The sequence below is a fragment of the Scomber scombrus genome, chromosome 7, assembly GCF_963691925.1.
Source record: "Scomber scombrus chromosome 7, fScoSco1.1, whole genome shotgun sequence".
In the NCBI taxonomy this organism is placed as follows: domain Eukaryota; kingdom Metazoa; phylum Chordata; class Actinopteri; order Scombriformes; family Scombridae; genus Scomber; species Scomber scombrus.
The window spans coordinates 5,472,991-5,496,411 of NC_084976.1; the positions used below are offsets into that span (position 1 = coordinate 5,472,991).

General features: G+C 41.8%; 1 protein-coding gene across 3 annotated transcripts in view; it reads right to left on the reverse strand.

The window, feature by feature from the left end:
* Positions 1–23,421, reverse strand: part of LOC133984086 (intermembrane lipid transfer protein VPS13B-like) — a 325,432-nt gene that overhangs the window by 20,334 nt on the left and 281,677 nt on the right. For 2 of the 3 annotated variants that reach the window (XM_062423340.1, XM_062423339.1), the window contains exons 47-51: positions 11,185–11,340; positions 8,290–8,556; positions 6,267–6,350; positions 5,194–5,369; positions 1,845–2,015 (exon numbers count right to left, since the gene is read on the reverse strand). In XM_062423340.1, the coding sequence (XP_062279324.1) occupies positions 1,845–2,015; positions 5,194–5,369; positions 6,267–6,350; positions 8,290–8,556; positions 11,185–11,340 (854 nt within the window). Of the gene's footprint in view, positions 1–1,844; positions 2,016–5,193; positions 5,370–6,266; positions 6,351–8,289; positions 8,557–11,184; positions 11,341–22,350; positions 22,437–23,421 lie in introns of those variants that run through there. The other variant, XM_062423341.1, reaches the window with a different exon arrangement.

A 23,421-nucleotide genomic window follows, 5' to 3' on the forward strand; every position in this document is an offset into this window, starting at 1 on the left:
TCTCCAAACAGCAAACGGTATCACTGTTATCGACATTAAAGAAAAATATACTAATTAAACTGTGGTTTTCACTTGCTGTCCAACTTCTGAGAGTGTTTGGAGGAAGCAATCAGTGCTATTAATCCTCTAATGGCACTTTACCCCCTCTTTCTCTTACCATATTTTCCTAATGTTCCTTCAAAAAAAAAGAAAGAAGAAAAAACCTAGCAAGATTTCTGGGTTACAGACAAACTGCCACTTTCCGTGATGGGAAATGTGCTTTGGCCTTGGGCTTTTGTTTCTCAGGGATGGATCAGAGAGAAGAGAGAGAACCCGGACTGACAGAAGAAACCCAACACCAAACCAGTGCCTCCACTGAGACGCTGTGTGTGTATGTGAGACATTTAAAGGTGAGCGATGTGTATGGCGGTGTGCGTTTGTTATGTGATGATTGTGTACACACATACGCTGGGTAACAATCTGTGTGTGTGTGTGTGTCTGTGTGTGTGTGTTTGCGTATGTATAGAGAGCAGAAAAACCCGGGCAACCACAGGCAGACATATGGCCCACATGTCCAGCAGATCTGCCGGGACTCTTTGTAACTCGGAGCCTGTGGGAGAGCATGTGGCTACGACTTCTACCGCTGCTATCAAGATGTGATTGCTTTGTGACAAAAGATGATTCCCAGAGTGACATTTGCGGACAGATTCATGTGTGCGCACTGCCCGACAGTCTACGTAAACTCATGCGAAAGCCGCGTAAACACACATGTGTGCATACGCATTCGCATAGACGCACTATTACACACTGTACGCTCTGCAAACCTGTGCCAACTTTTAACTGGATGCAAAGCCCCCGTGACTTGTGTGAGAAAGCGGGATTGTGACAGAGAGACTTAATCTCCGGTCTGTGGGGATGGCAGTGGGATCCCTGCTAACGTCTGATGCGTGGCTCTGCATTGTCTTTGCAGTTAACCATTTTATTATTTGAACAAAGACTCGACAATAAAGAGAAGCCTCCCTCATTAAATACTCTCTTGCTCAACTCTGTGCTTTGAAGAAGGATGCTGTCAGAGGCCTACGATTAACAAAAACAACACACTGGTGGGTCTTTGATGCAATTTTGGGTTATGAAATACTCACAGCCAAATTTAATGCTTGCCACAAAAGTGCTAGAATGAATAAAAGACTAATAGATGCTGAGTTTTCACAGAGGTGTCACGGTGTCTTGGGAGGATGAAAGCTTGGGCACCCATCATTTTTGCAAAGTGTTGTTACAGCTGTTTGTATTGCCTGTGCGTTGTGTCCTTTTCCTCTCCTGCCTATTGCCAGGTACAGGTCATCTACACCTCATCAGTCCACAATGAGGAGCACCTGGCCCAGGGAAGAGGTTACAGTACATGCTGCAGGGTCCTGTGTCAGAGAGGCGTCGTTTTTGTGGACTGCTTTTCTCGCCTCTCAGCCTGGGATTTGATGCTATTTAGTGTATTTGTTGTATTGTATATGCTGGATTGTTTATAGTCATTTAGTGTGTTGGTTGTTTTGTATGTCTTGTTAATACATCTCATGGTTTGGGTGTTTTAAAAGGTGTTAGGAGTTTTACTTTGGGTAAATGGTGGACAGTATGAATCAAGTGAGGCTCACAACTTAGTCATTATTACTCCACGCTGTGTTGCATCCCCTTATTCATCCCTCAAGATTCTGTTCCAAAGGGAGAGGACTATGAAAGATGACCATTTTTGACTCACCACATTTGTACTTACCTTTATAAGCACATGAACATTCGTTTTACTCCTACAAGTCGGTTTAGCTGCAAGGACACATTCTCACAGAGGCACTGAACATTCAACAAATAAAATAGAGTACCTGTCAGTATCTTTGGTGACGTAAGGCCAAGGTGGGTCATTGGAAGTCTTTGGACCATAGAAGTCAGCCAGGATGTGTTCCAGGTTGTCCTCGTTTCCGTTCTTGTTCACTATCTGTTTGATTAGGCTGGTGGAGATTGGTACAGCGCATTGGGAAGCATCTTCTTCCTCCCTGAGGGATAGAACATAAAATCATTATAGATTTCTCTGGAACTACCTGTGATGCCTCTGTTCATTTGCCTGTGTCAGAATTTTTAAAAATATCATACTATCATACTTCACAAGTGATATACTGTTAAATCTCTGGGACTTTAAACCAATGTGCTATCTTGATCCAAGAATGTGCAGTTCCTCCTGCCAAGTAGGCACTGTACCAGCTGATAACACTTATCTTGATTATCTCCTCTTCTTGGTGTGTGTGTGATAAGCAATTGCGTGAAGCGAGATCCTACGTACTCTTAAGGTCGCAAAGGCGCATGGATCTTGACCCCTGCTGTGTATTTTGTCAGAAAATCTGGCTTGGAGGCATGTTTACTTATTCAATGCCAGAAACAATTCAAACATATTTTTGGCTGGACCGCAGCAGTGGGGCCAGCTCCATAAACTTGAATGTCTGTCCCCGACTGACTGACTGATGAAGTTATGTACGGTGTATCTTCATCACTCGCCTCGGCCGAGTGTCGCCACTTCCTGTATCTGTTGTTTCAAATTAAAAGCCCTCTGGCATTTCATGCACGGTTCAGCCATATACTAGGCTTTGACCTAGTCTTGTTTATTTCTGTAGAGAAGAAGACACCTCTTGACAGCAGCTGACTGTGCCTATTGTTCTGTGACCCCCAGGCTAAACTTGCTTTTACCCTGAAACCTCGAAGAACCTTTAATCCGCCTTTTGTTTTGGATTTTTTTTCTTCCTGACATGTCTTGTCTTACAAACACTACTTCAAAAAGATCACAGAAAAAGCTAAACAGCAGTAAATAATCCTATTGGATACCTCTGCCCCAGACACTGGTCAATTATGGCTTTGCAACATGAAGAAAAAAATAACTCAATCCAAACACTGTAATAGCTTCTTCTCTTTCTCTGGGCAGCATCCAGTTCCACTTGGCTAAAGCAAAGCAGCCCCCTTACCCCAAAGCAGTAGTTTATTAATAGAGCCCATTGTGCTATAAAAGGAACTCAGGGGCTATTGCTTATGGATGTGGGGCAAGACAGAGGAGTGGGACAAGGTGTTGACAGGAAGCTTTTCATCCAGAGCAGTTCCTGAGGGGGGGAAACTGGAAGAGGCTTCTGATTGTAACCCCTTAGTTTTTCTAATGTGGTGGCCTATATGAGGAGAGCAGGACATAACGGTTTTGGTTAAGACTTGTCTGTGTCTCTTGTGTCGCAGACCGCAGCTCTGCTCTCTACCTCGTCCATTAGAGGCCACAACTATGTGTAATTACAGGAAGGAAAGATGAGCTGTTGACCAGCGAACATTCAAGATTGGATCCGAGGTTTGGGGTTTGGGGGGACTATATGTGTATATGTGTATGTGTGCGAAGGTACGGTTTACAACTGTGGCTTGTAGTTTGTGTGTGTTTTTTGACGATGGATAGCGATGAGGGATGGATTGAGTTGGGGGGACAAAGAAGTGTGGGGGTGGGGGGGGGGGGGGGGGGGGGTTATATGTAAGTTTGTGCAGTGAGAAGCAGTTTAGGCAAGGGACGCATCGTAAACACAAGGAGCATTGTGGTTGCAATCCAGGGAGACAAGACACTTAGTTGTTTCTGAGCTTGCTTTTTTACGCACATGAAAAGGATTTATCTACAACAACAGGGGCCAAATATATTCCCAGTCACTGTATGGCCACTGTGGTTCCTTTATGGCAGCTGAAATCAAAACAAACTTTGTGACCAGATATCTAAACACACAACAGTTACAGAAAAAAAAGTTCTCTCAGGGGGAGTCAATTACACTCAACGTTTACTCTGTTTATTCAGATCACCACTATGTTGCTACCAAAAGCGTGATTTTTGTTCCGTAGATTCGCACAAAACAACATAGATTACATATCTACAGATAACAAATACAGTAGGAACAACAACAATGCAGAATGTGCATGTGGTACTAATTTCCCCTGAGGCCACCCATACTGAAACATGCACTCATGTTATCGAAAGACACTTTGGAACAAAGCATCCGCATTTATATGTACATGACATGTACATGAGGTATTGTGGCGATGTTATGTAGTGATCTTATTAGACCATATAACCTACAGATGAATTACAGATGGATGGCATTTCTTTTTAAGGCAAATGTTGATACAACTGAATATCTAAAAAAATGAATCAGCTTCGTGGAACCTATGATGAGAAACTGAATAAAAAGCTGTCTCTAACAGGATGATATGGACAATATGAGCAAGTGTGAACACACACTGACAAACTGGGACAGAGTAACAGGCGTAGTAGTGATGTATGTGACAGACTTGCCCATGATGAAGTGGCGACTGTCACACTTAAACTGGCACATAGCTAACCAAGACAATGACAGACACAGACCACACACAGATACGAGGACACACATGCACATACTCATCTACCCACATAAACATGTGTGCATACACACATACAATCTTCCCTACTGGCACACAAGGACAAATACGGAGCTAACGTGGGGCCAAAAACCTGCTCTTTGTTAGGGCATGTATTTAAATGAAGTGTAATTATGGCCAAACCTGACATGTTGGAATTGGAGCTGTGTCTCAGCAGCTGCCAAGCTGGCTTCCTGCTCTCCTGAAATGTGCCTAGATCCCACTGGATCATGTCTTCATTTTGGCTCAAGGAAACCAGAATGTGGTGTGAGAGAATCTTAAGTAAGTGTCTGTCCCTCTTTGCTGAATAGAAGCATAAAAAACCCATTACAGAAGATGAGAGTCAGGCTCTGTCCTTTACAGCTGTATGAGCTGGTGGCTGATGACATAATTTAACACTGATTTGAAAGAACTAAATTGTCTAGTTAAACTGTCCTGATGATCAGCAACAGTCGAGGTTATGTACAAATAGCACGGATGAAAACAAATGACGTGTCAAATGAAGCTCCGTGTCAGTCATGAGGACAGATTCTGAGTTGTGTTGATATTAATATAAGATGGAATTTAAATGAAACTAGCCAACTGGTTAGATTGTTGTGAGTCACTGAGTCATTGACTTTTAAAAATACATTTTTAAAAGATCAATCTTGGTGGGTGGGAACTTATTGTAAATATGTCATGGGCAATACTATGGGATAGATGGACCTAATGTACAGTATACAGTATATAGATTCAGCTACATGGGTTTTGTCATTTTCTAATATGATTGTTTACCTGGCCTGGAAAGTGAGGTGGTGGGTGAGGTCAGCCTCAGTGTTTAACAGGGGCTCCTGGTGGCCCTGTCCTTGTATCAGCTGACCCTCTTTCAGGCCAAGGCTCCTCTTCTCTATCTGGACAATAATTGGATCTGGCAAGTGACTCCTCATGACAAACAGTGGACTGAAAACCACCTGAAACAGAGAATCCATGCAGAACAACAGTCAGAAAGAGAGACCTCACACACTCTGAATAAACAGGCTTAAACTGGCAAGAACAGTTAGCTGAATAGTGATGATGAAATGATGAAAACCTTGGATGTCCAATAACTTGACTGCAATGAATCTTCACATTTTGGACTAATCAGTGAATTAATAATCTCAATATGTTACACTGGGATTGAAAGTATGGCAGCTCTGAGTAGCAGAGAGACAAAGTGTTGAAATATCACAACTAGAATTAACATAACTATACAGATCAACCAAGTAAATACAAATAAATCAAATCAGGATGGTCTGTAATTATTTCATGTCAAAATATACCAAGAGTGACAAAGACAGAATTCTGAGGTTTGGTTTAATACCTCCTCTGTGTGGACATGCTTTCTCATTTTATAAAGCATATATCAGTAAGTTGTCATCTCAGTTGGTGGAAATGGAGTTATCTTCTCTTTTGCAGCCCAGTTTGTGATTTTAGGTGATAAGATAGGTGTGTTTTGTGTTTGTTTTTTTAATAGAAACCATTGCTTGCATAATATAACTATATAGCTTCCTGGGAAAAGCTGAAGAAACCAATGCTATAATTTATGCTATAATGGCCACATTGAGCTAAATCAGTGTGAGTGTTAATGCAACAGTGACACCCACAAATAACAACAAATTGGGGCTGTGCGATATTACCAAAAACTCATACCACAATAACGATACATATCACGATACAGCACTTTTTCTGTGAATTCAATGAATAAATAGTTTCTGGTCAGTCCCTCCCACCCCCCTTCTGTGTTTTGCTGTAATTTATGGTTTATGGTTATTTTGTGTCACAATGTGGAAATAGACATTGTGTAGTATGCGTGCATTTAGGACACTCACCACTCTCTGTTGCATGTGAGAATCTGGTTCAATAGTGATGAGAGTACACCACACGTATAGCAAAGAGCCACTGGAACACGGCACCTGAAAGGAGACAAGCTGCTTGTGATTGGTGTTCTCATCACTTCATCACAAGCCACACTGTTACAGATTGGGGGATTTTCAGTGCCTCAGATATCTCACTGTACCCTTATTTCAAAGGGTTAACAAGAAAAAAAACATGACTCAAGTACACTCAAGAGCACCTTCTCTGTGTTAGAAAGTAAAATACGGTGACTTAAATGCCTTTGTCTCCTTTCACCTTCTGATGGCATGTTTATGACCTCCATCAGTAATGCATTATCACATTTTGTCCTAAAAAAAGGTTGCTTCTTGGCTTCTTCCAGTAGTTAAAAGTTAAATCTCCCCAAAGCCCTGCTACACACCATCATGGCCGAGGCGACTGACAACTGTTAGTGCCAGATAATAGACCATTAAAGGCAGTTAAATCTTAGCAAGATTTAAAGGCTGAGAATGTGCCCACCGAGGGCCGAACACTCTTAATGTGTCACTGGTGTTTGTCCCATTTACTCCTCACTCCTCATTAGAGCCTTGCGATGCCAAGGCACATTACAAGTGGTCTAGTTTATGACAGACCGGGGACTTCATTTTCTGGTGGGGACAGCAAAGTGGAGAACATTCAGTTTTAATATAAAGGCTCTTGCAAAACAGCCTTGTTGGGATGAGGGAGTGAAATTTTGGCAAAGAGATACTCTATAGCCCTGATCCACCAAAAACACTCACCACAGGAAGAAGGTCATAACGACCTCCTGTGCTTTGTCAAAAGTAAAGGACAAGAGCAAAAAGATAATAAAAGTAAGGGAGGAGGAAGGTAAGATATGGAAGAGGAGTTACTTCAGATGGATTACTGATACGGAGAATCAGGAGACAGATGAGAAAAGAGGCAGACATGGACAGGGGAGAGAATTACGGCGTGAAACAGGTGGACGAGCTGGATGCCAGAGGATGAAGTAAATAAAGAAGAGGAGTTAAGTACAACAAGATAGATGAGTGAGCCAGTGTGTGGGCGAGAGAGTATAAGAAAGGGAGGAAACAAGAGAGTGAAATAGCAGGAGACAGACAGAGATAGAGAGATCTAAGGACTCAGCTACTAGTCCAGGCAGCTCTCTCATTCGGAGCCAAACCTCCATATGTGTACTGAATGGCTGATCTGAGGAGAAGAGATAACAGCGGAGGTTGGAGTGAAGTCAGAGATGTTCAGACCCACACACAGAAGCTGGAGCAGCAGAATGACTAGCTGTTAACAGCACGGGGCTCATAAAGAAAGAAAACAGAAAAGAGAGAGAGAGAGACCAACAAAGACAGAGAACAAGAAAAATAAAGAACAAGAGCCAGAACAGCGGGGAATGAAGAAGGAAGGAGAGATCATCTGGCGCTAATCCAGCGGTGTGAAAGTGCCTACAAAGCCTCTGCCTGTGCCCACATATCAGCTAGTGTTTCCTGTCTATGGCCAGCGTTGTTATGAGAGAGCATAAACTGTAATTTCTGCCTCTCAACATGGTTGGGTTATGGGTTGGAAAGTGGAAGGCCTTTGTAAGCCTATCTGAGGGGACGATCTCAATCTGCTCTCCAACAGCAAGAAGCAGCTCTGCCACTGCGGCCACCCAGGAGAAGAGGATCCGGTCACAGTTGGTGGTCCAGTCACCAGCTCCAAACATGTGTGTGTATGTGGACGGAGAGCTTGTTGGAAGTGGGGATGTCTGCGATGTGTGTGTCTATCTGTGTTTGTCTGGCTAGCACATTCAGCAGCTGGCATGTGGACAACTCCATGCGCTATGGAGCTGCTACGGTCTATATCAATGTGCTTTTTCCATCTGCCCATATATGACATCCATATCAAAGTGTGTTAAAAATTACATTTAAAACAACTCATATTGCCTGTGAAAGCAAAGAGCATGCAGACAAGTCTCAGTTGTACAAAATCAGTTCCAACTGCAGCCCAAGTCTATTTGTCTTACTGTACCTGTACAACAGAGCTGTTGCTGCCCTTGTCCCTCCTCTCCAGCTGAACATCCTGGGACCAGTCTTCGTCCCCTCGGGCCCTCACGCACAGCTCTGTCATCTCTGCGTCCTCCAGCACGTAGGACGGCAACTTCTCCCCTGCCTCCAGGCAGTCACAGTGTTCTCTGACTACTGTCTGACCGTCAGGCCCCACGTAGTGCTGCACCACCCGCAACTCGATGTCCTGAGTCAGGTAGCTGCACATCACCTGACGCCCGCATATTATTACCTGAAGAGCAGGGGGGAAAAATTGACACAGGAATAAAATGATTCATCTCATTGCAGCAGATGTTGTGCTATCCCTTGACAAACATTGCTGTATCTACACTGTTCAGCATCGCGATTGATATAACAGAGAGACAGTTAATGTTTGAATTTTAACCACAAAGTAGAGCAGGGTTCGACTAATTCTGGACTCTAGATCTTGATAAAGTTAACGGTGCATCTGTAAGGGACGCTGAAAAACTTGAGACTTTTGGACTTAAGGGCAAAAGTGAGTCTAGGTGTTTAGAGTGAGCACACTTCAAGGTGGGATGAAAAACAAGCTGTCACAGGGAGGCAGGAGAAGTGACAATCATTCAATCATTCTTTGAAAGAATTCATGGTATTGCACTCAGTTGTACACATGAAAAAAGAGCTTGAGAGAAAAGTTACATGTGTTTCAACTCCTCACCCAATCGCTGTGTGAAGAATGTGTGATTGTCACAAAGATCATCGGTGCTAGAAATTGAATTGTGGTGTATCTGAAAGAACTCTGAATCAGCACAACTTCAAATCCAACTTTGCCTCCTGCTCTAAATGATTCCCAGGACCTGATGCCTCTGTAGCTGCACTACTGCTGTCTCTGTTCTTATCAAAGGATTTGCTCTATGGAGCCTGTTTTCTTCTTCACTGCCTGACAGCTTTCCAAGGTCACTGTCTATCACTCCTTATACGCCAAACGCACACACACAATCTTATACATAGTCTCACACACACACGCCAAGCCACAGCAACCACCGGGGAGCTCTCATCTGGGACTGACACATCAAATTGTGCTCAGGATTGATTGTTTCCACCACCCTATGTGAGTGTGTGTTTATATCTTTGCATGTGTGTTCGTGGCTGTGTGTTTGCCGCAGGTTGTGGGACTGATAATGATGGTGGAGAGAAAGATCTCGGCCCCTAATGAGCGAAATCTCTCCATCAATCATGTCTTGATATCCAGTCACTAAAACACGCTCGTCAGCAGTTAGCTGCAATGTACACACACAGTAACACACTTTCTTGCCCTGACTGCCCATATTCCTCTTCCTCTCCTCCCTTCTCTGTTGATACACATATGTGCAACAAGAAAAAGAAAATTGAAAATGAGACAAAGTCTGTTTTAGGGAGCATGAGAGAGAAAACATTTTGAGAGCCCTAGAAACAAATAAAGCAGTAAGACGTTTAGAGATAAAGAGAAAATGAGTCACAAAAAGACAAATGTACATTTCTGAGCACTGAATAGTCCATTCATTGTTTAGTGGATAAATTAAAAAATTACAAAATTGTGGTAACTTATTCATACTTTATGTCCTTTATCAAGCAAAAATCCCAAACGTACACTAGTTCCAGTTCTCAAATGTGAGAATGTTTCCCTCCTTCTTTATGTGATTGTAAATGTAAGACATTTTAGGTAATTCAAGTAATTTAAAAGACATCACCTTGGACTTCATTGGAACATTGTGATGGGCATCATTATTTTATGACAGTTTAACTGATCATAAAAATAATCATTAGCTGCAGCTCCAATGCCTCAGCCTTCATGTATGGCTTTCTAAAGGTATGTAAGTGTGCCCAATGTGATTGTACGTATTTAGAGAATGTATGTGTGTGTGTATACGGTTTATATGAGGGCGATTTTCAACAGCAGTCAACATGAGGTACCACTATGAATAATGTGGAGGCCATCATAATAAAATACAGAGACAGGAAGAGTACAGTTGTGGGTGACACTGCAAGGATGAACTCCCCACTTCCCCCCCTAAAAAAAACAGAGGAGGTATGTTCACACAGGCGGGAGCCAACTTTCCCTGTAGTGGCAGCAACTGTCCCACTCTGAGGCTTTGTGTTGTGAATTGGATGTGACCAAGGCACATACCCTATCATTGGATCCAATGGGAGCAAGATGTAAGCGGTGTCTGGGACAGATAGAGGAAGGAATGCGAGAGGCCGAATCAGTTTTGTCTGGAGGACGAGTGGGAGACATGTGCAACACTTGACACTGTTTACATAACAAAGTGTCACAACCATAATCTGATGGCATCTCTACATTTTCAGGAATACAACAGCTCTGCCTTGTATTTGTGGAAAAATTCAAACATGATTCACCGCTATGATTTGGTTTACGATGGTTTATGATTTCCTTTGATCTTCTCTGTGGATTGATGGGGTACATTGTGTTTTTGGATGGCTTTAAACTCATAAGATTTTGTTTTAGTGCTATAAAACATGATTACAAAAACTGACAACAACAGAATACAGTCCGTTGTTAGCCGAGCAACTACTAAATCATAACATATAAATGGAAAAAAACTAGGGGTTTCAAAAGTGCTCATCCCAAAATGAGAGCTGGGAAAAAGGCCAAGCTTCCAAAGTGACACATGGTGGTCAACAGGCACAATGCAGCAAATAGGTTCCTGCTTTCTGTGTAATTCTGAACCACTAACAAGATGTGTTACAGGTTCATGCTGGATCTTCTTCCATATAACAAATTCTAATGTTTGTAAAATGATATTTGCTGGATGAACAATGTAGATAATGTGATTACTATATTTGATTTGTTGTGGGTTTGTTATTACGGTGACAACCTGAATTAAAAAAAAAACAAATGTACCTGTTTCTGGACACCGTTGAGCTGCACCACCTTGATGATGAGTGAAGCAGTGCGTCCTTTGTAGTGAATGGTCCTCAGCAGAGTCCCTACGTTGTCCACGCTGAAGGCCTCCGACCAGCGCCAGTTCCCCCAACCCTCGATGCAGATGTGGAGCAGCTGCAGGATGGGACAGAGCAGGACACACACACAAAAACGCAGACAGAAGACACCAGACATCAGAGGTTAGTCTTCTTGCCCTTTATTTATCCCCGAGCAAAAGGCAAGTAAACAACAAGATTCTTTGTTTAGAAGATTTTGGTAGGGGGGGGGATAAGAACAACAAAGTTCCTGTTTACTGGTGCTGAGCAAGCCTGCTGCTGTTGGAAGCAGAAATGGAAGGTCGCACACAATAAACTGGCTGGTGGAAAACAGCTGATGTGGAAGCTCATTATGGCTGCGTGTGTGTGTATGTGTGTGTGTGTGTGTGTACTTGTGCGGTTGGATGTGGAAGGCTCTGTTCTCCACACGTCTAAATAAGAGGCAGATAGTTTGGCTCTCAACCTTTTCAGCTTCATATCCATCACTCAAATGTGGAGCACATCCATGTGTGTGGCTGGGTGTAAACACAGACTCAGGAGGACAGCAATAAACAGACGCTGCCCTATCTTTTGACTTTCAGTGGTGACCATTTTCCGACCATTTTCCACACAGTCTCTTGTTATGTGGACCACAACATTGTAGTCGGGATGAAAATATATAAAGGAGCTTGATTTCTAAGATAACTACATCTGTATCTACAAACAGTCTGTGCAGACAGATGTTGTAGCTGTCCTTTGCTAGATCCACAATAAACATTTTTTTGGTATGAAAATATTTATCCTAAGGTATCATGAATAGCTGTGGCCTTTGTGACGTGCCCACCCATCCTTAATGAGCATGGAAACCATAAAAGCAATCGAAAAGCATGCAGTACAAAAGGCAAGTGGGCTGGTCAAATGTCCATAAAGCACATCTGTGTTACAGTGAGGTCATTCACAGACTATCTGTCCACTTCTCACCACAGGATGCTGGGCGCTACATGACTAGGAAACTCATTTGTCAAACAATGTGAATGTTGTCATGAGATTATGGTCACAATACGGGAGCAGAATCATAAATATGTAGGGAGATCTAAAGCCTTCTCCTCTCCCGAGGCGGCGAGGGTGACCTTCCACCTGACTGAACTCTGTGTGTCAGCCCTGCTGCCAACACAACTTTCAACTCGCAACAGTCAGACGGTGAGGGGAGAGGAGAGAGAGAGAGACAAAGAACGTATGTGACCGAGAGAAGAGGGAGCGAGGGGGGTTCAATATTCTCCCAGAGGAGCAACGACCAGATTGAAACACTGAGAAGCGTTTTTGAAGATTTACACTTTGGCTCGTCGCTTCAATGTGCCGAACATTTAGCCAATCTGTTTAAAGAAAAACAAATTACTCCTGAGGTCAAAGAGCACGGGGGGACCCTGGTCAAGACCTTATATGTTTCTCTCCGCTGCAGTCTTTCCTCACTGTTTGAAGGCAGATTTCTTTACAATAACATTCTTAATCAAAGCCTGAATTCCCTTTCTTCAAAATTGTCACTCCTCCCTGTCGGCTGAGTGGAAATGACATCATTTCCCTGATCTCCTTCTCAGCGGACTTGCTCACAGGGAAAGTGGCAAAGTGGTGTAAACAGCCAGGTGGCGGAGGTTAAGGTTAAGCCTAAGGGTGGAGAACACCTAGATGATTCCCTGAAACAGCACTAACATTATAATCAAGCCAGTTAAGATCATGGTGGCTTGAGAAAACTTTGACAAGAACTGGAATGTGGGTTTTTCTGCCATTCAGCTCCCACTTGCTTAATAAACGGAAACCTTTTAATTCGCATTCAACTTAAAAAGCTGCTTGAAGATCCCGACATTAGTTGCAGTCATGAAAATTTTGAATGGGACTGGTTAAATATGGGGTGGTGTGCCAACTGCAGATCTCAGCTGTGCCCCAGCAACATCTGTGAGGAGCGATTTGTTATTTCAACACTTCTCTCTCCTTTAACCTCTGTGTCCCTCCCTCTCTTTCTCCGCACTTTATCACGCCTGTGGTTCAACTTGACCTTTAAAGGAGAAGTCATAATAATGTCTTTCTTCAAACTTCAAATGGCGACCGCCTCTCTTGTTTTAATTCATCACTGCTCTGACTCAAACAGTGGAAGAAGAAAAAACAAAAAAAACCCCAGCAGTGACACAGACGAACTGGACACGTAGAACAACAAGAATGAAAAATAAGACGCCGTTTTTGCCTCTTTGTGACTTATCCAACTGTTGTGATGCTGAAGCAAGCCCAGCCAGCCACATGTGTTGGTTTCATGCACACGGATTAACCCTGGCACTAACATTCAACTGAACAGAGAATAAAGAATTAGACAGATGTAGACTCAAATGTTTCTATTTTATGTATCGTTTTGAAGGGAACAGTAATAATAGAGGTGAAACAGCATGAATAAGCCTTAACTGTTCATTGCACTCACTTCTATAAAATCATATAAATGTATTTTTTTCACTTAGTTTTTCATGTTCATGGAGGTGGCCCTAAAACATGTCACATCTGCTTTCTAGAATGTGGAGGATGTGAAGATCACAAACTTCAAGAAATGTCCCCAGAGGCCTTACATGACAGTGAAGCCCCAGGCTGTCTGTACTGTGTGATGACTTGACAAAGTGACAAACAAAACTGGACTGAAATAAAAGGAAAACATGATTTATTTGGAAATATAGTTTAGTTCACAATAGAAACTCTACAATATCTTTATCAACTGTGTAAAATGTTATTACATTTATCTGCTAGTATCTTGAGAAAAACAACACTGAGCGAAACCAGCTATCAGCCTGTAACCTCTGATGCTAATTAAGTTTTTATCTCATTTCCAAATAAATCTTTTAGAAAACTCCTACACTCACTCTAAGCAACTGGCGCCGGGTTGAAGAAGTTGTCCAAAACCAACTAAGAACTCATCTGTCACATTATGATCATTTCCCAAGTTGGGTATTGAGTGTGAAAGAAATGTGAAATTGAAATCTTAAATTTTTCCTGCTTTCTCTTAAATCCCCCAGGGAGTGATTGTGATTATAGCTGGCTGATGGTGGACTGTTTGCTTCCAGCACATTACTGTGCTCCAGCTTTGGAAGTAAAGTGACCTGTATGAGGATTATTAAACTGTGATTGGAGTGATTGGATGTAACCACACAAAGCATTCTATTGTGTGACTGCAATGTACTGTATATATAGTCTCTTATCTGTACACTGATAATACAGTTTGACCAGGGTCATGTATTACTGTATCTCTTCCAACAACAACTCTGGACAAATTTCACAATATTAACAAAATACACGCATTCTTCCAAACTTTTTGGATGTTTCTTGACCAACATTATTGATATTTCATGGAACACTTAAGTCAAACTCATTTTATAGTCATTAATATCGTAAATCCAGAATTATTCATTCCAGTTCTTTAGATATGAATTGAATGGATATGCCTTTGGGTTCCACAGTACATCCCAGTCTTCATATCATCATGAAGCTTAACAGTGACATGTTTGCCCAAATACACTAATATAACTAAACTACAGATGATTCATCTCAGTTCCATGGAGATGAATCATCTGATTGATTTGACAATGATATTGTCCATTCGTGCTTGAGCTGAAACAATTCCAGCCTTCTTTGCTCTAATGTCCCCAGTCATCACAGAGTTTACTCACCTTGTAGTGGTCAAACATGGCAATGATGAATGCTGCGTGTAACTATGATATGCTTTGTACATTACCATATTACCACTGGGTTTACTGACCCTGCCACAATCCAATCTGCTGAAACATCTCAAAGCCTACGGATTTTGTTGAATGTTGAGCACGTAATGACACTTTGACATGTGTTTTTAACTCTAAGACTCTGCTGAAATTGTGACTAACCTAAACATAACAAGGAACACCTGGCTACTAAACCAAATATCAGAGGGTCAGAATGATGACGTTAAAATCCACACAGATTCTGCTGGGGCCATGTTAGGGTCTTATCATAAGATCGGTACCATGTGAACCTTTTGAAACCCCATCACCCAGATTTGCCGGTTGCTATGGAAACTAAATGCAAAACCCAAACATGGGACTGACAAATTCTGAAATGGTGTTAACTTCTGAGAAATACCACCTCCACCCGACTGAACTGTAAATTATATTCGGTGAGTCAATTAACCATTCGAATTCCATCATGGGTACGATGTCATGTCTACTGCCGGGTCAGTTGCTTAATCCTGTCCCACGAGAAGATCATTAATCCAAAAGATTCCTGTAAAAGACTGTAAGATAGCAGTCAGTCATAACCAAAGCAATGACTATTAACTTCCTGGTAAACAGAGAGTCATTACCTCACTTGGATGGCAAACACTCAAACATCTGCTTTGATAATGTGGGTGTCAGGACAAACCCAGGAATAAACACAGATGGATGGAGGAACACATACTGTTGCGTTGACACAAAATATTTCCCTTTCTCACATGTACGCACACTCAGACACACTCCAACCACCAGTGCCCTCCAATTCATGTCCTCCTGCAGACAGAATGAGCCACTGTAACCATTATCTGTCTATTGTCCTCTACAAGGAATGTGCCTGGGTGCACATAACACAAATTAAGTGTCTGTCCGCAGCGGGGATGTAAAGCCTTAGTGGTCATTGGTTGTCTACCCATAACTACCATTCCTTCATTCTATCCCACTCAGACTATAATAGAAAATTGGAGACATGGGTAAGAGGTATAAACACCAGTAGCTTTCATCACTAGTTGCAACAACAGGCCTTGAAGAGGTTGTGGCAGGTCTTAGATGGTTACCCCCGTATTTCACCTAAAGCAAGATTTACATAAAAATCTACTTTTTGAAACCTAAAAATGATCCAAAATCAATTTCCTAAATTGAATGTTTGAAAATAGTCTGACGGGTGTTATTTGGGCATGTACGAGGAAGAAGGGATATGGAACAGAGGTTTGTCTTGTCTGGTGAAATTACTTTGTGACCAGGGAGCTCGCTAGCCACCTAACAAATGAGAAACAGGTTTAAACGCAGACATCATAACAAAAGGATATGAATTACTTTGTCCTCTAGAAAGACTGTCTATGAGAGAGAAAGAGTGAGAGGTAGACAAAGTTGAATTGCAGGGAGAGGGAAAAAAGAGCATAAATGAGTTTAAGAGAGAACAGAGAGACACATCAGCATCCTTGCCAGGGCAGTGAGGGCTAACCCATGTAACATGAGGGAATTATGGTGGCTTTAACAGCTGTCTGCAATGCTTCTCTCCTCCTTGGCTCCCTCCTTCTGACAAAAGAAGCAAGGCAGTGCAACATCAAAGCCCAGATTTGCAAGTCTAAGAAGCGGTTTTAGAGCTGGAAGAAGGTACAGAGAGACGGCATTGTGTGGGTCGGTGGTTGACAGAAGAGACGTTAAGAGGTTTATGCTTGACTAACATTGTTCCATAGTTCTCCCTCTGGTTTCTACCAAGGCATCTTAGACATCCAAGGCCTCAAGGGTTCCAGGAGACGCAGACGCGGCAAGTGTTTGCACCAAATGAAGGGATTTGACAAAAGGAGTACTGTCTGAAAGGAGAGAGGTTGGAAACCGCATGGTGGGGCGATGAAGGAGTCAGTGGTCGAGGACCCTTGGAAGGACAGAGACCCTGTCGCAGTCTAAAAAACCCCAAAACTTTGCCCTGGGCTTCTGTAGAGTTACAACAGAGGGAAGCTATTGTAACATGCTGTTTACATACAGTATACTGCACACACGCAAAGAAAATATATGGACACATACCTTCACCCACAGCATGTTCCTAAAAATATCTATCCAGCAATCCATCAATTCTTACTACCCCTTTTCTTGTTTAAGGCCATATGGCGGCGTAGTAGAGCCCAACTCATACATATCATATTATTTCAGACAAACACACATACTGTACATGTATGTGAACAAAAAGCATTATGTCCTTGATCACAGGCTGACTGAGAAAAGTAGACCTCTGTTACCCCTACCGTAACCACAACTACAGTGCCTTGAAACTACCAGTGACTGTGGGCTTAGTGCAGTCTAACTGAGACAACAAGAATGCAATTGATGTCTGGACTGGTTTGACATCGTAGTGCACAGTGCAATGTAGCACTTCAGTACAGAGAGGACTGTTTCACTACAATGAAACCACAAGCTCTCCTGCTAAAGAACAAATGCAGCACAGGTCAATTCTATACAGCTACCCCTAACCACAGAATGGTAGATTGTGTAATAAAACTGAAGCCCAAGGAATTGTAGAAAACATATCAGTAACAGTTTTTCTGCTTCCTACTTGGTGCCACTGAAGCATTTTTTTGGTGTCTCTCACTGGCTATGCCTTGCTGATGGTCCACACACACGAATATCACACATGATAACTTGATAAAAAGTGCAACTTTTAAACATATACCAATGGTAGGATTTTAATGTTTATGATGCTAAGAACATTTTCATTTTAGTTTTTAAATTCTGAAATGCTTTCACTGAGTATATACAGTGCAGTATATGTCAAAAACCCGTTCTGCACCTTTCTGACCTATAGTTCCTTCTGTGGCCATCAGGTCAGATTTGAACTCAATGCTAAGGTGCTGTCTGTGGTGCTGAAGCCAGGGCAGCATCAATTGGAACACTCACTCGTTCTTCACCTGCACCTCCACAACTTCTGATTCAGGTGAGAATCAAGCAGCAGGTAGTTTAGATGATATGAAGCAGACAGAGAGGGTGGGACCAACAGCTGCACTCAGCACTGGAGAGCTGGTCATTGAGGTGGAAGCTGGTCTGGTGCTTGTCTCATTCACTCTCTAGTCCTTTCTTTAAACCTCTCTGTGTTTGGGGGCCTTCCATTAATTTAATGATACTGATGTTTAGATGTCATAACATACAAACAGGAAATCAATATTAGCCACATGCATTCTATCGCTGTCTTTCACACAACTTTACTAGCCTACCAAAGAGCTCACGAATATTTGTCCCATGTGTTGCCTTTTCAATGGTTTGTAAAACATGGTGGAAACACAAAGCAGAACCAAACCATGCTTCTTAAAAAGTTCAGAATCAGGAAAGCTGTAGGTTATGGGTCGTTAAATTCCTGTAGTGGAAAAGACCCAACTGTGGTCTGAACTCACAGCCAACCTCTCAACCTGGGTAATTTGATTTGTGTGGCGACTATATAATGCTGTGTGTTTTCTATTTCAGGACTGAGAGTGTAGTACAAGTCAAGCAATCCGGCATTTTGTAGCTACTAGTAGTTAGACAGTCTATTATTTTTGTTTGAGAGAAGCTTTTCCTTGACAGATGCATTTAAGAGGCCTTTTTGACTTTTTGTTAGAGTTTTCACAGTATCTAAAACTTCTAAAAAGCATTTAACACTCAAGGAAGGCTGTCATGCTTCTCCTGCCTTGGTATTTGTTTGTCTCTGAGTATTGAATGATATGTGAAGTACCACTATTGTTTATTAAAAAGCATTTTGAGGCTGTTCAAACATTGGACTTATTCTTTTGTCACGTGTTCACTCCTTACTCAAGTATCTTTAATGATTTGTTTTGTATGTTCTATCCTCAAAAGAAAAAGCCAAGTGTGTGTATTACATATTCATAACACTGTGAGGTTTAATCTGGCAGCCTTTGCTATAATTTCAACAACTAACCCTAACCTACGACACAAACACAAAGTAATGTTTTCACAAGGTTGTCAAAAGAAAAGATAGCAGCGACGTAAAAACAAAAGACATGAGCCACAGTGAGAGACCACATTCTGTAACTTGACATCATGGGTTGGTGAACTTGTTAAGATTGGGATCTCTATTGAGTAAATCTGCTGTCAGAATGTGGAAGAGGGTCATTAAAACATACCAAAACTTTTGTCATGTGGAGACCAACCAGAAACAGTTTTGCGGCCCTAGCAGCGTTGCAACCCATGGTTTAGGACCGTTTGTTGTAGTTTCAAGGCCAGGGATTTGGTGGAGAGGATAAAAACATATTTTTTAAACTGCTAACACATTGACATGTTTAAAAAGATTTACATAGAAAAACAAATATGAGATTCTAGCAGCTCCGCTCTCATCAGCGTGATAATTAAATTAATCTTCTCATGTCGGACAGAGAGCTTCCTCTGGGACAAACTACACAGGGAGTGGAATTACTCAAATATATACACATACAAAAAGACCGATAGCTCATCGGATATACACCATGGAATCATAATAAAATCTCATAGCATGTCAGTAAGAGCCAGAAAACAAACTCTTCTGAATACTGACCTGACTTTGGAGGGATGAGCATGATTTAACTCTAGAGAGATAAAAAGAAAAAATGGGATGGTGAAGGTGGATACTGCCTGACCTTACTTCTTTTTTCTCATGAAAGTCTTGGCTGTGGGAGCTGTGGTAGGGAGCTGGGGAATGTAGTACATTGTTTTTAAAAGGTTGGATGGCGACCAAATGTTTGGTTGGAGAAAGATGAGAATAGGTCCCAAGAATATTCAGGAGACATTGATTTGCAACATTATGTTGTTGAAACTCCAGGAGACATAACCTATTAATCTTTAATCAAGTCAGCTCCGAACAACTGGTTGAAATTGTTTCATCCCTCCAGTGACATTTACTAAGAATACACACAAAATGAAAAAAGCAAGTGTATATTGCTGAGAAACAAAAGCTTTAGCCTTAGGAGATCATTAATATATATGTTATCAGTCTTGTTAGACGACAGACAACAACACCAAGGCTCTGCAACCACGCTAGCAGCTCTGTGAGGCTGCACTGGTGCTTTGAGCTACATGTTAATGACAATGCTTACATGCGGATGCTAAGCAGGTGTAATGTTCACCATGTTTGCTATCTTAGTTTAGTGTGGTAACATTTAATAATTAGCCTTACAAAGTAGAGGCAAGGCTTATGGGAGTTATTATTTTTGCATCTATTTGGTCATAAATGTAAGTATTGGATAAATTCACTTTTTGATTTGATGATGGTTATTACAATTATTCGTAAGTGGGATATAAATATCTATACCAAACTTAATGGCAATTACCCCAATAGTTGTTGAGACATTTTACAGGAAACCATGAATCCCAAGCTCATGGTGGAGAAAGAGTAAAAGTCTGAGGATCACCACAGTCATTAGCATGTACTGTCTGAGAATGATGAATGTACACAATTTTCTGCTAATCCATCTGGTAGATGTTAAGATATTTCACAGGATATGTTACAAATCATGGGATTCATACTGTGGGCATCCTTTATGTCATGGAAATCCATCGAATAGTTGTTGAGATATTCCAGTCTGACCGTCGTCTTACTCCGACACTCATACACATGCTTGCAGCTATTCAAATCATATTCTATAATCATTAAGCAGTATCTGTAACTTTGGTTTGACATAAGTTTGCCTTCACTTCTTTATTTTGCTCTATAGTACCTTTATTGTTATTATTGCATTATTTGAGCTGTGATGACTAAGATGGCTAAGTCCTTCCTTACTCACCGTTGATTCACATTCCTGATCGAGTGAAACCGGGATCAGGAATGTGAATCTTGCATAACTGAATGACTGTAACCTTGCCTAAGGGTGACTGTTCTGTTTGTCTGAGATTATCCTGACCAGGAAGCCACGATCATGATGATCCCCTCTGTCTGGGGACTGACTGAGCTCTGACCCACGCACAATTTGTATCTCGTTGCCATAGCAACAAAATGTTAAAATAATGAATACACGATGCATCTTCAAATGTTTTAGTCATTTTGCCAATTTCAAAAAAAAAAAAATGTTTTAACAAAGGTTTTGCATCAATGATCACTATGGTGATATTTTGTTTTTTTCTATTATTCTACGTAGAGGGTTGCTTGAGGATACATGCCTGGACAAAATAAAGTGTGTGACAGTCCAGGAGAAATGACTGTGCTGTTAACACTGATGAGCTATTGTTAATGACTCAGCAGGAGTGAATTTCACTCAATGTGAATGTGAGCTTGACATAAACCATCATCAAAATGTATTATTTAGCACGTGGCTAGTATCTAACCTGTTCTTAATTATGCAGTTTTCACTTTAAAACGGCATTCTCTTTAAATTGTTTTATTATTATAATTTGTATTCCTGTAAGTACAAAAAATAAAAATAAAAATATATATGTCAGACTTCCTCCTGGACCCCACAAAGCTCTGAGGATAAACAACAGGAAAGTGTAGGTTTTCTCCAGGGATCCGACTGGACAGCAGTCCCTTTCATCACCTTCTCTCTCTCCCTCTCTCTGATCAGTCAGTGAGTGGGTTAACCTGAGCGGAGCTAATATCTCCCAAAGGATCAGCCTAATCTACAACAGTTAAAGCCACAATCTGAGATGAACAGCACAACTACACCACTTCACTTGAGGGCAGTGTTTCTTAAACAATGGGTCAGGACAGTGAAATATGAATCCAACTTTGACTACTTCATGATCATTTTAAGGAACTAAATATACTAATTTTGAATAATGCGTTGTAAAAAATTAAACCCTGCCGTAGGCTGAAAACGAGATCCCGTATCAGGTGCCTGTGTTAAGGAAGCAACATGAGACACACACACACACTCGCCAAGCTCCTCAAAAAAAACACATAGCACGAGCACATAGCGTACACTGACGCAAAAACTTTCCTCTGCTTTCACACAGACACACACAGACACACACACACACACACACACACACACACACACACACACACACACACACACACACACACACACACACACACACACACACACACACACACACACACACACACACACACACACACACACACACACACACACACACACACACACACAGAATACCTCCCTGTCATGCCTGCTTCCAACAACATGGCCAATCTAACCACAAACTAATAGTCCTGGGCTGATATCTCCAACACGGTTACCCCTGGGAGCCACACACATGCACACCAACACATCCTGAAAGAGAAAAGGGAGAGCTCTACTGTATGAGCCTGATGCTGGAGTAAATTACTATTTATTCAAATTCTGAATATTCCTTGTAGGCACTTAAAAAGTCCTTCCCAAATCCAGGGGGCTTTTTTACGCCCCTCTCCCTGCTAACCGCACTAACCACAGGGATTTCCATCAGCCAGGCTGTATCCTGTACCGAGCAGCCAGATATTTCAACCATCTACACCACACCACACGCCAGAGTCCTGAAAAACAGTAGGGTGGGGACAGTAAGTGTGTGTTTGTGTGTGTGAGAGATAGATATAAACTGTTCGTAATTATGAAGAATGTTTTCATTACAGAGTTTTTAATGAATGTTTCAATCCATCTCTTTATCAGTCTATCTTCTGTATATATAACTCTTCCCGTTTATATTTATACACAACAAAATAAGAAAATATGTAAAAATTGGGGAACACTGTGTGTCTATACAGCCTTCTTCACCTTGGCTGGTAAACGCTGGGGTGTGAAGGTATGCTGCGCTTGAAAGAGAGAAACTCGACCGAAAGCCTTGACATACTCCAGGCCTCAGGAAACATTTTATCACAGTGTGTGTGTGTGTGTGTGTGTGGGTATGAATTTGATCAAGGGTTAGACGACAGTGGGCTCTATGGACGTGACTGCCTCAATCGACCCTTTTAATGCATCTTATGGTTATGACTGACAGCAGAAGCGGGAGGGAGGGAGGGCGGAAATAGTGGGAGAGAGACGGAGAGAAACAGAGGAGTAGTGAGAGGGAGTGCGACCTGAGTCGAGGTTCACGTTTCGCTACGAAAACACTCCGCCTGAGTGTTCCTTCTGAGAGAAGTGACAGATATTCTGAGGTATGTCAACATCATGGGAAGTGTACTCTGGTTAGACCTCTCAAGATCACACACACACACACACACATTAAACACTCTTCTTTCACACACAGGAGATTGTGAGATTTCAAATACACCTCGCTGTTTTAGTCCAAGCTGAAACAACAGCATGCCTGTTCATTTAGGAAACTCTCTCTCTCCTTACTCTCTCTACCTAACTATTGGGTGGCAGTAGAAGTGGTAGGGATTTGAATTATCACACTAAAGCACTATTGGCAAATCTGCTCATTTATATGTGCTTAATGGGGCGCCTGTGTATCATGAAAAGAGAGAGACTAGGGAGGTGGGAGGGACAGAAAAGATAGAGAGCAGACACATTTTTGGCCGT